Raw genomic sequence first — 14,652 nt, 5'->3', positions numbered from 1 at the left:
CCTGAATGATGCTTTGTTTCATCATTTTTACAGCCTAAAAAGAAGCAGACAGAAATTTCTGGGCTAATCTAAAACTTTTCCTTGCTTTTAAATGTTGACATTACGCTTTAGTAGCTTCAGGTTGCTGTTACTGATGAAAGTATGTTATAAATCTTTTCTTCTACATAGATATTGTGCACCCGTTAATTTTGTCAGCTAGTTTGGTTGACCGAGGCTCGCGGCACGCACACGCACGCACAGACGCACGCGCGCGCTTGCACACACACTCTCCGCTTTGCCCTATCTCCGTTACAGCACAGTCCTACCCAGGGTCACCGCAATGTACACATTACATATTTCTAGCAAACATGAAAATGAACCAAGCAGGAGGAGAGATAAGCACAGATAGTTTGGAGCCTGCTGAGGAAATAAAAGGCAGTAATCTGCCCGACCACTGGACTTCTCTTCCCGGTCGGATTTAAGTGTTCTTTCCCGTTAGTTGCTGCGGAGCGCTGGCTGCCCTGAAGTGAAAAATTAAACAGCTAGTAAGAATGAAGTAACATTTAGAGGGAGAATTATTTGGTATAACTCCAAAACTAATTGTTTCTGAAGTGATGTTTAAACCAGCGTCGGCACAAGGCAAGGGTTCCTGGCTCACGGCCAGCACCTTGTAACGCATATTAGCGCAGATGAGGAGTTCCTAAAAGTTAGAGAGAGGGAGAGGGAGGGAGGGAGAGGGAGGGAATGTGCGTTTTCAGTGCTCACTCTGCATTTGTTTGTATCCTCCTCCCTGCCACGATGAGAGGAATACCTGTGTAGTGCTGCTTTATTATGATTTCTGCTGAGCCTCAGAATAGGTTCTGGTATTTTTTTTAGGTGGACTGCCAGCTGCTGATCTCGCTGTTGACAGTAAAAGCAGATATGTTCCTTGCTCACTGCCATTAGCACTGACCATGACCCTTCACACCAAAACCTCTGGAGTTACCCTGCTGCACCAGATTCAAGGCACTGAACTGGAGACGCTGAGCAGACCTCAGCTGAAGATTCCCCTGGACAGATCGCTCAGCGACATGTACGTGGAGAGCAACAAGACAGGAGTCTTTAACTACCCAGAAGGAGCCACTTACGATTTTGGTACTACGGCTCCAGTGTACAGCTCTACTACTCTCACTTATGCCCCTACTTCTGAATCTTTTGGGTCCAGCAGTCTGGCAGGATTTCACTCACTGAACAATGTCCCACCAAGCCCAGTGGTGTTCTTGCAAACGGCACCCCAGCTCTCACCCTTCATCCATCATCACAGCCAACAGGTACCCTATTACCTTGAAAACGAACAGGGCAGCTTTGGGATGAGGGAAGCTGCTCCTCCAGCCTTCTACAGGTAAATGCTGCAGATATTTTTTCTTCTTTAAACAGATGAACTGAGAAAATTAGAATGTGGAAATCTGTATGCCCTATTCTTTTGTTTTCGTGTAAGGGGCCATGTGATTTAATTGAATCATCCGTGATATCTAGATCATAAAAAATACCATAGAATAAAACAAGCCTGTAATTCACAGCTTGCTGTAAATTTTCAAAGCTGTACATAAACGAGAAACAAACTGGATAGTGAGTATAAATGTTTCCTGGGAAAACATGAAATCATAATTGGTCAAAGAATGGCAAATGACCTCCCTGTTGTAATACATTAGAATTACTGCCTGAAGTATTTTAAAAAAATTCCACCATCACATCTTTCTGGGTGTGAGTGGTTGTTTGTTCAGCTCTTAGCTGGTAATAAGAGTATTTTTCTCCTCTGGCTTCCATTACAGTGTGAGAAGTGCCTTGTATAGGAAGTAGTTCAGAAGCACTATATCCTTCCTGATCAAACTGTTAGAGTTGACTCAGTGACGGTATTTCAGTCTGTAACCACCTTCATGTGCTATCCTAAGAGCTGTGGGCATATTAAACTGCATTTTTCATTGGAGGGTGATACATGTTAACCATAAATCTGGCATGTTGCATTTCAAAAGATAAGATTTTTTTTTGGTTTTGTATTTTATCCCTCAATAGGAGGGGTTTTTTTTTTTTGGTCTGGAATAGAAAGATAAAAATATCTTTGAAGGGGGGGATAATTCTCAGTGGTTTAAATATTTTTTTGTCAGTTGTGGAAAAAAAATACGTAATTTTTGAAGTAAATGGTAGAAATTGATAGAGCTGTAGCTTCCAAGAAAATAAGTCATGCAAACCAATATCCATACTGTTAATGCTTATGCAGTGTTAATAGCACAGTTTTGCGTCCGCTTGCTATACTGGGCTTCAGTGAATCGAAGTGAACAGTTAGATATAATATTTTTCCTAACTCCTGTCTGTATCTGTTTGTTTGAGAGTTGCAGGTGAGTTTGCTAGAAATGGAATGACTCTGAAAAAATAAAAGCAAGTTATTTTTTTCCCTGTTGAGGGCCAGGCTCTGCCAGACTGATTTGCACAATGTTAGTGTTACACAGTGTTACTGTGAACAGCAACGTATGTTCTTAAAGATGGTCTAGCTCAGCCTGACTAAGAATCTGGTAGCAGAATCTGGTCCAAAAAACCAGATGATGGTTGCACTTTTCGTAAATGATTAATCAGTTTTGTGGAGCAGATGGAGTAAAGACTGGTGAAACGATAAATAACGGTTATGTCAAACTGTCCAATACAGTGATCTGTTAACTGAATTGGTTCAAACAAAATGCATTTTAGTGCAACCAGATACAGTACCTCTAGGAAGAGTGACTACATATCAGAGCATAAAGGTCTTAAATGATTACTAGTGACTTGAGAGTGAAACTGCACTTTGTGCTAGATTAAAGCTTTTTTTTTTTTTTTTTAATATAAACTTCCAGTGCAAATCTGTGGTGAAAAGTGTGTAAGTAAGTGACCTTAGATGTGTAAACAGTGGAGTAGTGAGTTTGTGAAGTTGAAATACACAGGCAGGAAATGTGCTGTAGTTGGGGTATATTACTTCAGGAGGAATCTAAACCAAGAATCACCTGAAAATAGAAGTTCATCTATGGAAATAATGTCTTTTTATTTTTAAACAGTGAATTGAGGTGAAACACTTCAAAATAAAATTAACGTACTTTTTTAGTTTAACTACTGGAGCAAACATGTAAGGCCAGTGCTGGATTCCCCATTTCCTGACATTTCTGATCAAGGATGGGTGTCTCCCTTGAAGATGTGTTTTAGCCATATCCAATTGATGAAGCTTAACACAGCAGTAATTAGGTGAATTTATGATCTTGGCTATGCAGGTTGTTTATCTGCTTACAGTGTTACACAAATGATTTAATAGCCCCTTCCAGCCATAATTTTGTAAAGCACATCATATGTGGTAATAAGAAATGTGTATCCAGGTGCTTGCTGTGATTATCTTTTGTTAACAGGCACTGGTGGAATTAAATTGATAAAAGCTTTGCTTCCTCCCCCCCCCCCCCCCCAACATTAAATATTAGGTCTTTATTCTTGTGTTTTGGCACAAATCCAATCACCAATAGTCTATTCAAATAGAATTTGAATAGGTGTTCAGTGTCTGGGAGATATTTAAATATCTAATCATGGGGTTTAAGAACAAGTTCTTTAAAAAATATGGTAATAGACGAATGCCCAATTTGCTTTATTTATTTGGCTAATCTCATTGGTTTCAATTGGGTTATGGGAGAAAAGAGAGCACGGGGCAGTGTGATCTGGCAATGAATAAATTGATGTTGGAGATTGTAATATGTATAACTACCAAAACGGTGAGTTAGTGGAACAGCCTACCTAGGAGTGGTAAAGGCAAAAATTCTCAAAGCAAAAGCTCTAACAAAAGTTAAAATGGATCATGATCAGTTTATGATATGGCTACCTGCTTCTGTAATAAGTAATGTAACCTAAGACCCAGAAAGACTCCTCTGCAATTCTTATTCACCTTTCTGTGTAAGAGAATTATGCTGATCAGCTTGTAAGGCAGAAATATTTGCATTGCACATCGTGTTATACTCTGGATTTGAGATGCAAATGCTGCATTCAGTGATACAAGCGGCTAGGACAATAAATAATCATTGTAAGTTGGAGCTGAAATTATATTCTGTTAATACTTGGGTAAAACGTTAAAAATCTTCAGTCAGAAACCTCAAAACTTACTCTGTGTGATAAGGAAAGCTTTTAATGTAATTTGATTTTGCTGATAAGTTACCAAAATCAGCTGACTATAGACACACGTGTAGCTACATGTGTATTAATTCTGAAGTTATATTGTATTTCTTTCAAATAGTGTTTCTTTTTCCAAAAGGCTTTGTCTCTTATTGCAAGATAATGGCAGGCTTCTATATCTAGCTGAAGAACATAACGGTATGTAAAGAAAAGAAAGATTTTGTAAAGCAAACAAAAAAATACACCAATCTCGTCCTTCCTGGAGTCTTTAAATCATGGGGCATCAGCATTTGAGAAAAAAGAAGGAGCTTAATTAAGTCAAATTGTGCTGTCTTTAACTTGACCCCTTTTATGTCTGACCTTGCGGCTGTTTTTATAGGGAGCCAAACTAAAATACCTTTCCCTTATCTTACAATGTCTGTATCTTCCAGTAAAAGGGAGAAGTCATAGCGCTAGTTATGTTTTTAATTCTCTTCAAATCTCACTTATATTTTATTTTCTCAGTCATTTTTACAGTAGTTTTTTAAAATTAAATGCTGACTAGTAGTTGATTATTATTACAGGAAATGTTGTACTCGTGGACACTACAGTAAATTAATGGAAAGATTTATTTTGTTCTTAACTATCAAATTTGAGTTCTGGTCATTTCTGGTTATTTCCTTGTGCTTTTTCGAAGATTTTTGTTCATTCAGGGAAAAACCAGGAAGCCTTTCAGTAGCTATTTTACCTCAGTAAATTCCTGCAAGCAACAGCAAAGACGAATCCTTTTTGTTCCGCCAGCGTGTGATGTTCCCGTGTCATCCCGCTGAGTTCGCACTTCTCAGATCTGAAGTGAAATCGTGCCTGTGCTTCAGGCTCTCTGCAGCCTGTGTTTGGTACCGCCTGCAAATTTGGCCAAAACCGTGTAAAAATGACCTGCACCTGGCAGCCACCTGAGGAGGGAGTTGTCCCTCAGCCTGTAGTGCGTGACGGAGGCAGGGCAAATCAGCGCACAAACAGAAACACCGGATGAAAGATCGTTCATCGCTCCCTCGCTTTTAGTGGGTTGGTTGTGGGTATCTTCTAGTACCTCGGGCACTAGGTTTAGGTTCACATAATAAATGTTGAGCTTTACTCCCAATTATCATACTGAAATTGACCCCGAATGATTTTAAACCTGTTGTTACAATCAATATGATCACAGCTCTAATTTTTAACGCTTGCTAAATTTGGGAATGATTGCAAATGTAGATCGATCCCTCTTCTGCTGTAAATCATAAATCCGTCAGGCTGAAAAATAGTTTCTTCACCTTGCCTGATTCGTGATGAATCTTTCTAGCTCTTCGTGCTGAGTTCTAAACACAGTGGATTTTCCAAAATTTTAAAACTAAAGGAATGTTACAATGAATGCAAAATTCAAAGATATTTTTTCTTTTTTATGCAGTATTCCATAACATGAAGGAGTACTATGTAATGCAGTGTTTTGGTTTGGGGTTTTTTTGTGTGTTTGTTTGCTTGGTTTTTTGCTTATTTTTCTCTAAAACATCGATCTGTTCTAAGGTCCCCTCTCAGACACAGCTCGAGTGTTCTGGCAGCTTCTTGAACACTCGGAGTGTTCCTGTTTTCAAAGCTTGTACGGATATCTCTGACAATTTTACAGCGATAGATGACTGCAATGAAAGAGACAGGAAAACATGGAGCTATCCTATCTCATGGAAGTGTTGTAAAGATAAACCTGTTAAACGTTCTGAGATACTCGCACGGTACAATTACGAGGGACTTGTACACACCAGCTTGGCTGTTTCTGCGGCTCGTAGGGAATGTGCTGATGTGGATCCTGCTGCAAGTGTGCTTCCACCATAAAGTCACCAACCCACATTTTTGAGGAGCACATGTGTTCTGTGCCTCCTTGTGGCCATGAATAAGGCCAGGCAGCAGTGGAAAGGGGTAAAGGAGCTGTGATACTTCCTCATTATCCTCCTTTCTCCCAAGGCAGGGAGATGAATCTCATTAGGAATCTCTCTGAGAGTTTTCTGTTATCTATTCAGGCATCAGAACAGAGATCAGAGCAGAGATGTTGTCCTTCAACATTCTCACTTACAGCGGTGCTTTCATTGCATTCATTACAGGGTCAGTTTGGAAAATTGGCTGTACAGAGAAGTCACATCTGATGTTATGCACTGTCCCTATCCCTAAAATCGCTCTGAGATTCCTATTGAAAACTTCTTCAGCAGATGTATTTTTTATGTAAACCGCAGACTCAGGAAGTGCTGCATATACCACGTCCTTTCCTTGTGGATTTAAAACTTGTGGTTAAAACCATGTTTGTTCAGGCAGCCCATGTGGATGGGGTTCATCTGATTAAATATACATGCCTAGAGCTTGATTCAGTTTTCCACTCCTTAGGCATCTGGTGCTATTTGAGGGGCTGTAAGGTCAGATGGGTCTAGCAGATATGACACAGGACCTACCGTGCAGCTATACCTTTCTGGAGTCGGAGGTGGGTGTCAGTGAGGGACATCACCTAGGACACCTCAAATGGCATGTTGCATGGACAACGGCATCAAACCTTCACATGGACTCCCTTTTTAGTCTGCAGAGACACAGAGAGAAACAGGCACCGTGAACACACACATTGTCCCTTTCTAAGATACCTTATTAAACTAGACCAGGTGCATTAGGCTCTTTCTAGACCATGAAAGGTGGCTGAAGTGACTCATTCTGGTGCAGATATCTAGTGAATGAAGACGAATGCCCAGTGATGTTGAAAGTTATGTGAAACGAATCCCACCCATGCGTCTCCTGTTTCTAAAGAGTCAAAGCATCAACATCTGTAATCGCCCTTCAAATAGACACTGCACTATGTCCCTTGAGAGGAAGACAGGGAATCCACTCTGTGTCATTGGCCTTGATCACTGTTGCTCTGAGGCTATTGAAACAACAAACACTGCTGGCCATATCTGCTCTGATAGGGAAAGCATTAGCTGTTGGCACCAGCTCCTTCAGCAGTTGCAAAGTGAACATCAAATGCCAACATTTTTTTATTAAACCAACAAGAAAGGCTGACCAGAGCTAAGGCATAGCTCCAGACAAATGCAGAGGAGAAGAGTCCTGGGGGTGAAGTGCATCCACTTCTCCTAAAAAACGGACATTTTGATAATTTTGGCAATTTGATATTGTTGACAGTGGAACACTGAAACTAATCATGGACTCCCTGGGCTGTCTTCGGGGAGTTTTCTGTTATCTATTCAGGCATCAGAACTGAGATTAGAGCAGAGATGTTGTCCTTCAACAATCTCATTTACAGCAGTGCTTTCATTGCATTCATTACAGGGTCAGTTTGGAAAATTGGCTGTACAGAGAGAAGTCACATCTGATGTTATGCACTGTCCCTATGTTTTTGGGTGGCCTTTCCAGTGAACTGCAAAAGGTCATCATTTACCAGAGCTCATTAGGAACCCTGATCAATGTGACACTGGGCAAGGCAAGGCATTTCTGCGTTTCTGCCAAGCTCAGATTCCAGTTGCTGGGAGGGTTCTTACATCATCCAACTCAAGATATTTCTTCTTCTGGTGCAAGACTATGAACATACGAGATGCTGCTTGCCAGATTTAACCTACCACATACTTACAGTGATACCTGTTAGAGACAAGAAGACCATAAATCTGCAGGATAATTTTCTTCCTTGACAAGATATTGATAACAATATTGGATTCATGAGTGATCTGGGCATTTTATTTTAACCTTTACTAGCAGAAGGAAATACGGTCCTCAGAAAACACAGAACTTAAATGTGACTATCCTAAACGTAAATCCTATCTGATACATGTACATAACAATTTAAGTGGTCTTCTAACCATTGCAGTGACAGTCTTAACTAATAACAAAACAGCCAGGATCTACATAAGTGAGAAAAGGTACCTTCCTTTCCTGCACTGCATGGAAGACATTAGTAAATGTAAAACACAACAGTAAAGGTTGAAAGCCAGAAGTAACTAAGAAGACTTCTTAAGCAGTTGGTGACTATCCGTGAACAGCCATGCATGTAACCACTTCACGTCCAGTGGGTGGAATTTCAGTCTACAATGACTGTTCAAGAGCGCAGCCCGTCTCACGTGAGACAACATAGGTGGAATATGTCGCATTCTCATTCCAGGTGCTGCTGTCTCACAGCGCTGCCAACAGTCAAAAATTACCACCCCAGGACTCAGACAGCAGCATCTGTGTAGAGGAACTGTGGAATGCCACAGGAGAGAGCCTTCCTCTCCCTTTGAGGGTGACAGAACAGTGAATGTCTAGGCAGCACTGGGCTGCATTTAACGCACATGCATTTCACTTCCAATTCATAAGCTATGTGAGTATGCGTGTATTTTTCTGTCTTGATCATCATATCCAAATAGGGAAACTGCTTTTAACTGATATTCTAGGGAAAAACTGTATTTCTCCTTTGAAGATTTTATTTTCAGTGTCTCATCAATCTGTGGTGCAAATGCCCAATTCAATCGATACTTAAAGTCTTCCTTCCCTCTTATTTTATTACTTGCTATCATGCAGAAACACTGCTTTGATCACCGCAACCTACTTCAATACTGATTTGTGCTGCTAAGACATGACTATGGAAAACTTTCTAGGATGTGACAAAGGGAGCATCAAAGCTAGGAGGAAAGGGGAAGGGAAATTTACTGCAACAGAGGAAAAGTCTCAGCTTATGCTAAATAAAATTAGTTAAGACGATGCTGTGCAGAAAACAGCAGCTGGAGAAGAAGATGTGGCATAAAATTTAGTCCCCAGATCTTCAATCACAAGACTGGGAAACTCATAATATGCTTTCCAGATAGCCTCCACTGTGGTTTGTACATGTAGTCCTGTTAAAATTGAAATATATGATACCTACTGCTTTCTTTCTATTTCCCTTTTTCTTTTTTTTTTCCCTCCACTTAAATGTAATTCAGGTTTGTGAGACAAGATCTATTCATTCATAAACCCATGAAAAATATTCCAGTTTTAGCAACTTACTTTTTTCATCTTCAGGTTGATCTATAAACAGATGGAAGCTTAGAAGGTGCTAACTCTAAAAATCATCATCTAATTTTACTATTGAAGACAAGTACTATAAAATTTGATCTCTGGCAAAAATAAAATGTCACATTGTCATCTGTGTTTGCAATTTATAAAGCTAGTAAGCATTCTTAAAACATTTGTCTTGCTGAGCTATCTTGATCATGTGGTATCTAGTTATTATTCAGTAACTTTTATCAGCTGGCGTCTAAAGACAATTAATACAAATAAGTGTTCCCTGCTTCGGTTATTAGTTACAACTTGAACTTGATGGTGAGGTCCTTGTTTCAAATGACATTTCTTAGAATCCCTGTATCCAGGAAATCATAGTGGTGGCAAAGAATAGGATGGCTGAAAGTGTGCACCAAATCTAGATAACTTTAGGGAGATAATATGTCAAAGAACAACTTTGCTTCCATTCTGCAGCAAAATGATACTCCTCCTTCAGCCAAATTGATAAACACAGGCAACGTATGAGCCACCATAGCACATTTATTACCTTGCAATAGTTTTGCATGGTTTGAATTATTCAGAACACATGGGTTGAAAAATATTTATATCTTTGTCTTACCATGCTACGAGAAATATAATCCTAACTTTCGTATACAAGGGTATCAATAAGAGATAAAGCATGCAAATCCTGGACATGGTGGTTCAGCAGAATATGAAAAATCTAAAGAGCATCCTAATAAGGTTCGTGGAGAAAGATGGCGAGATAGACACCCATATAAAATAGCATAGCTGAAAGTTTTAATGGCAGCAATATCAGAAGCAATACAATTTTAAGAGGCATGTATTAAGAATATCTACCAGGCATATTGCAGCTTAAGAAGTCAAACATTGCTAAAGCAGGCTGCACATTGATAAGTTGTTACTTTTTCATTGGACAGCCTAGACAGCTTTGTATTATAGATTTAGCTCTGATATTTGATAGTGTGGGGATGCTGTCAAATCAGGCTTATTTTTGTTTGATTTCCTCCAGAAAACCTCCTCAAATTTAAGCTAAAAACTCTTGAAGCATCTCACTATTCACAGTGGGAATTTGTTTGCATTTGGTAGCTAAATTGTATAAAATTTCATGTGTCGTGCATGCTCCATCCTCTGTCAGTGAATACATATAGACTTGATTGTGAAAGCATCCTTCTCTGACAAAACGTGTGAGGTTGCTTCATCATACAGCTGCATGGCTTTTGAATACAACTTTCCCTGCTATTGTTACTGTGGGCTGAGGCCAGTTACCGAGAGATGAGAATCACAGAGCAATATAAGTTTGATGGGGCCTTTGGAGATTATGTGGTCAGCATCCTGCTCAAAGCAGGGCTAACTTCAAAGCTAGATCAGGTTGCTTGGGCCCTTATCCAGTTGAGTTTTGTAGATATCCACATCCACACAGAACAATCTGTTACAGTTCTGAACCTCTCGTTGTGAAAAACTTTGGGCAAAACTTTGACACACTTTGCCCAAAGTTGTGTCAGATGTATCTCGTCCTTTCAACGTGTGCTTCCAAGAAGACTCTGGCTCTGTCTCCTTTAAAGTCTTCCATTATATAGCTGAAGACAGCAATCAAATCCTGCCTTATCCTTCTCTTCAGAAGACTAAACAAATTCCGTTCTCTCAGCATGTCCTCATATGTCATTTGTTCCAACCCCCTCCTCATCTTGGTGGCTGTCCACCGGACTTGCTCTAGTTTGTCAAAGACTGTCTTCAGCTTGGAAGCCCCAAACTGGAAGCAGTCTTGCAAGTACCAAGGAGATGGGAACAAGCCCTGCTCTCAGCCTCTGTCTATGTTTATATTACTACAGCCCAGGATGTGTTTGGCTTTCCTTGCTGCCAGGGCACACTGCTGACTCCTGTGCAACTTGTCCACCAGCACCTGCTGGTCGCTGTCTGCAGAGCTGCTTTCCAGCCCCTTCTATATGTCTACAGGGCATTATTCCATCCCAGGTGCATGGCTCTGCATTTTCCAGTGTTGAGCTTCATGAGATTCCTGTTGAGCCATTTCTCCAGCCTGTTGAGGTCCCTCTGATTGGCAGCTTTGTTTTGCAGGACAGCAATCTGCATGTGCCCCGCCTCCCAGTTTGGTATCAGTCATTAACTTGCTAGTGGTGCAATTTCTCCCTTCCTTCCTGTTGTTAATGAAATATTCACCTCAGTATTGATTGCATGGGAATGCTACTAGTACCTGGCCAAATTTGAACTGCTGATAAAAAAAACCTGTTGAGTCTAGCAGTCCGGTTGTTTTCCACCCACCTTACAGTTCATCTGTGCAGCCTCTATCTCACTACACTGGGAATGAGAAAACGTGGTCTCTCTGCTGCTTTTGGTGTCCTTCTGCTTCATTTGTGTAAATTCTAAAGAGTTTGGCAAAAGTCACACCACTAAGCTTGCAGGATGGGAAGATGGGACAAGGAGTAAATAAAGGTGGTCTCGTTGAAGAACAAAACGGGGCCAGTGAAGAAATCTGGTGGGTCTGGTAAGACAGAAAATTTGAATTTCTGGTGAGGTGCTGTAGAAGGCTGTTGTGAACTGGCAGATGGAACATGGATGAAGGAAAGAGGGAGTGCTCTAGTAGGAGAAAGTAGATATTGTATAATGACCTGGAAGAGTTTGAGGTGGACCAGAAAAGTAAAGTTGAAGGAGAAACTCCAGAAGAAGACTGAGCTGGAGGTAAAGAGTGGAATTTAAAGGTTCTAAGGACTGAGACTTGGACTGGGCAGAGGGGTTATAAACTAGGACTGAAACAGAGCAAGTGCATGTTGCAGAGCATGGGGAAATAAAAGGCTGACAGGGAGAAACAGGGACTATGGAGCTGGGCCTATCTAGAGCAATCTTCCTCCCAACTCTTGCATTTTATTCCTGTCTATTACAGATTTACCCAGAAGGTAATGGATTAGCCCGGCTGTTGATTCATTCAATAGTCTGAGTAGCAGTGGGTGGTGTGGTAGGTATGAGCTTCCATCACTCCCGAAACACCAGCTTTCACTCAGAAGGACTCAGTGAGATCCTGTTTTGTGTGTTGATGGTTTAATTTCTTTAAAGCCTTGGTATTTTTAATGTGCATAGAGAAAATATAATAAAATAACATCAGTAAGATTGTAAACATCAGTCATTCCCAAAGCTGAAACATGCCAGAACTAAATTTGTGTGCATATAATCTTTCTCTCTTTGCCTAATGTCTGAAAATGTGAAATGAAGATACTTCTGCTCTACCACATAGGACCCCTGTGAATAAACATCATTGGTGTCTGTGAAGTGCCCAACTGTTGTAATGAAAAGCGCTATTGAAAAATCATATGGGGAAAATCAACAAGACTGTTTTCAGAGCAGGCTTGAATAGGAAAGAAGACATGAGGATACGTATGAGCAAGGGTGAAAACATCCAAAATATTGAGTAGGTGGTCAGTCAGTGAGTATGATTTTGGAAACTAACAATGGTGTTACTAAACACAGTATCTGAAATGGAACAAAAATGGTTTACAGGCTTGTTAAACACACATACCCAAGATTTTTCTTGGAAAAAACACAACATAAATATATTTTCACTTCAGTTCTTATATAGAATTGTATGTTCAGCTACCTTGCATTTATTCATTTTATAGGTAGATAAGGGATGACTGCACAGAAGCAAGGGGTTAATGCGCCAGTTTTTCATGTTCTTTAATTTGTTTCTGCATGAACTCTGAGATATGACCCTCATTTCATTGTATTCCTTACTTCAGATGAAGGATTTTGCTGGTTTAATTTCAGCAAAGCACTGATGATCTTACTCTTCAGAGGGAGGGATGTGTTTCAGTACAAAAATCAGTACATAAGCAAAGATTAAATGCTGTCTGTACCCTTTTTATTTTCAAAAGCATTTCAGAAAATTACCTAGGCCAAGACTGTCTTTTCAAGAAGAGCTAAAACGTGGCTGTATGGCTAGCACCAACTTCTTTATTATTTATTAAATGGCAGCATTATGTATTAATAGCTTCAAGCTGTTTTCGTGTATGACCCATTTTCTGACTCATACATGCCTTGTTTCCTCTAATTCACTTTATCGTCAACAAATGTGGATATGTCTGGAAATGGCAAGCAACCTGAGCGCCGCATTGCCTAAGACTGGCCCTGCTTCTGCGCTGTCTCTCCAGGTTGTTCCGGAACGAAAACCCAGGAAAGCAGAGCAAAATAATTTGTCTTGTTTATTACAGGGACTTATGGTAAGAAATCAGTGAGAACAAGTCTCCAACAGCTCCACTTCATGACTTTTGACAAGAGCCATGTTTAAGTCGCATAGCAGCCTAAAATGAATGGAGTGCGGAGGTGGTCTTTGTAGGGTAGACTTGATACAAGATTACTTGGGGAAAACCTCCTTGTCCCAGAGAAATTCCTCAGGTCTGTGTCTGCCGACTACTTGGTTGACTACTTTTCTGATGACATCAAGGGGCAAATTTTCAAAAATAAGGACAAGGTCTGTGTCCTCTGGCCAATTCTGAATGCCTGATTCAAAATAGAGTTTTCATTGCAACTTTATCTCTCTCAGTGTGAGAGATATTCAAGACTGTTTTTGTGAGAACTGAGGCTCCTTAAAAGGTATAATGCTAGACATGAGTTAGTCCAACTAAAATATGCCCAGTAGAAATAAAAAAAGAAATATGAATCTAATGGAAAGGAAGTAAAGTATTTCAGTGCTTAATAAACCTGAGATCACTAGCTTTACTGTATACTTCAGTCATCTCAGCATAGTCAAGGGACAGAGGTTTTATTTACTGCGTACCGTGAATCATTAAGTGGCAATCGCTACAGAAATGTTTAGAACAAGTATTTCTGTAACTGGGAAATGAATGGAGTGTGCTGTCCAGGTTTTTTATCTGTGTTAGGCTCTACACTAAAATTGTCACAGGGAACAATTAATTGAAGAGCTACTTTTATTCCTTAGATTGGGTGTTCTGAGGATGTGAGGTGCGATGTTTCCACTATTAGACATGTGCACAGCCGCTGTATAGAAGAAACAAGTCTTGTACAAGATGATGCAGTAAAAAAATTAATTTATACTTGCAAGCAGAGGTTCTGAGATAAGTTTGAATTTCAGTACAGATTCAGATACAGAAAAGGTCAGGTATTAATTCTCGTATTGTTAGCTGAAGTCTAATGCTGAACTGAATTAACACCTCACTAGAGAAGAGTATTTCCTCTTGAATATGGTTTTGCATAGATCTAATCTATAAGCCCATTTCAACTGTATTTTCTGACCAAATGAATTTGTAATGATGAGAGCATAATGCATCCATAACAGAAGATTGAACTATTGTGATTCATTAATTTAGCAAGGCTGCCTTATTACATCCTTGTAGTTACTACGGAGTATTTTTGAGGGGAATTGATGGATTTTAAAGGATAAATAAAATATTGCATTAGGAATCTTGCTGCTAAACTTGAAATGACCATTTTTTAATTTTCTTTTTTTTTTTTTTCAAAGTAGTAATAACAATTGCTTAAGCTCTT

General features: G+C 39.8%; 1 protein-coding gene across 1 annotated transcript in view; it reads left to right on the top strand.

Annotated features, from left to right (window-relative positions):
• Positions 1-917: 917 nt before the first annotated feature.
• Positions 918-14,652, top strand: part of ESR1 (estrogen receptor 1) — a gene marked incomplete at its 3' end in the record, with an annotated part of 118,537 nt that continues 104,802 nt past the window's right edge. Inside the window, exon 1 of the mRNA XM_081997784.1 lies at positions 918-1,360. Coding sequence (XP_081853910.1) covers positions 933-1,360 — 428 coding nt within the window. The 5' untranslated portion in view covers positions 918-932. The remainder of the gene's footprint in view (positions 1,361-14,652) is intronic.

Source organism: Phaethon aethereus (genome assembly GCF_964289735.1).
Source record: "Phaethon aethereus genome assembly, chromosome: 3".
NCBI lineage: Eukaryota > Metazoa > Chordata > Aves > Phaethontiformes > Phaethontidae > Phaethon > Phaethon aethereus.
Note: the sequence above shows the minus strand (reverse complement) of the source record. Positions and strands in the feature narration are given on the sequence as shown.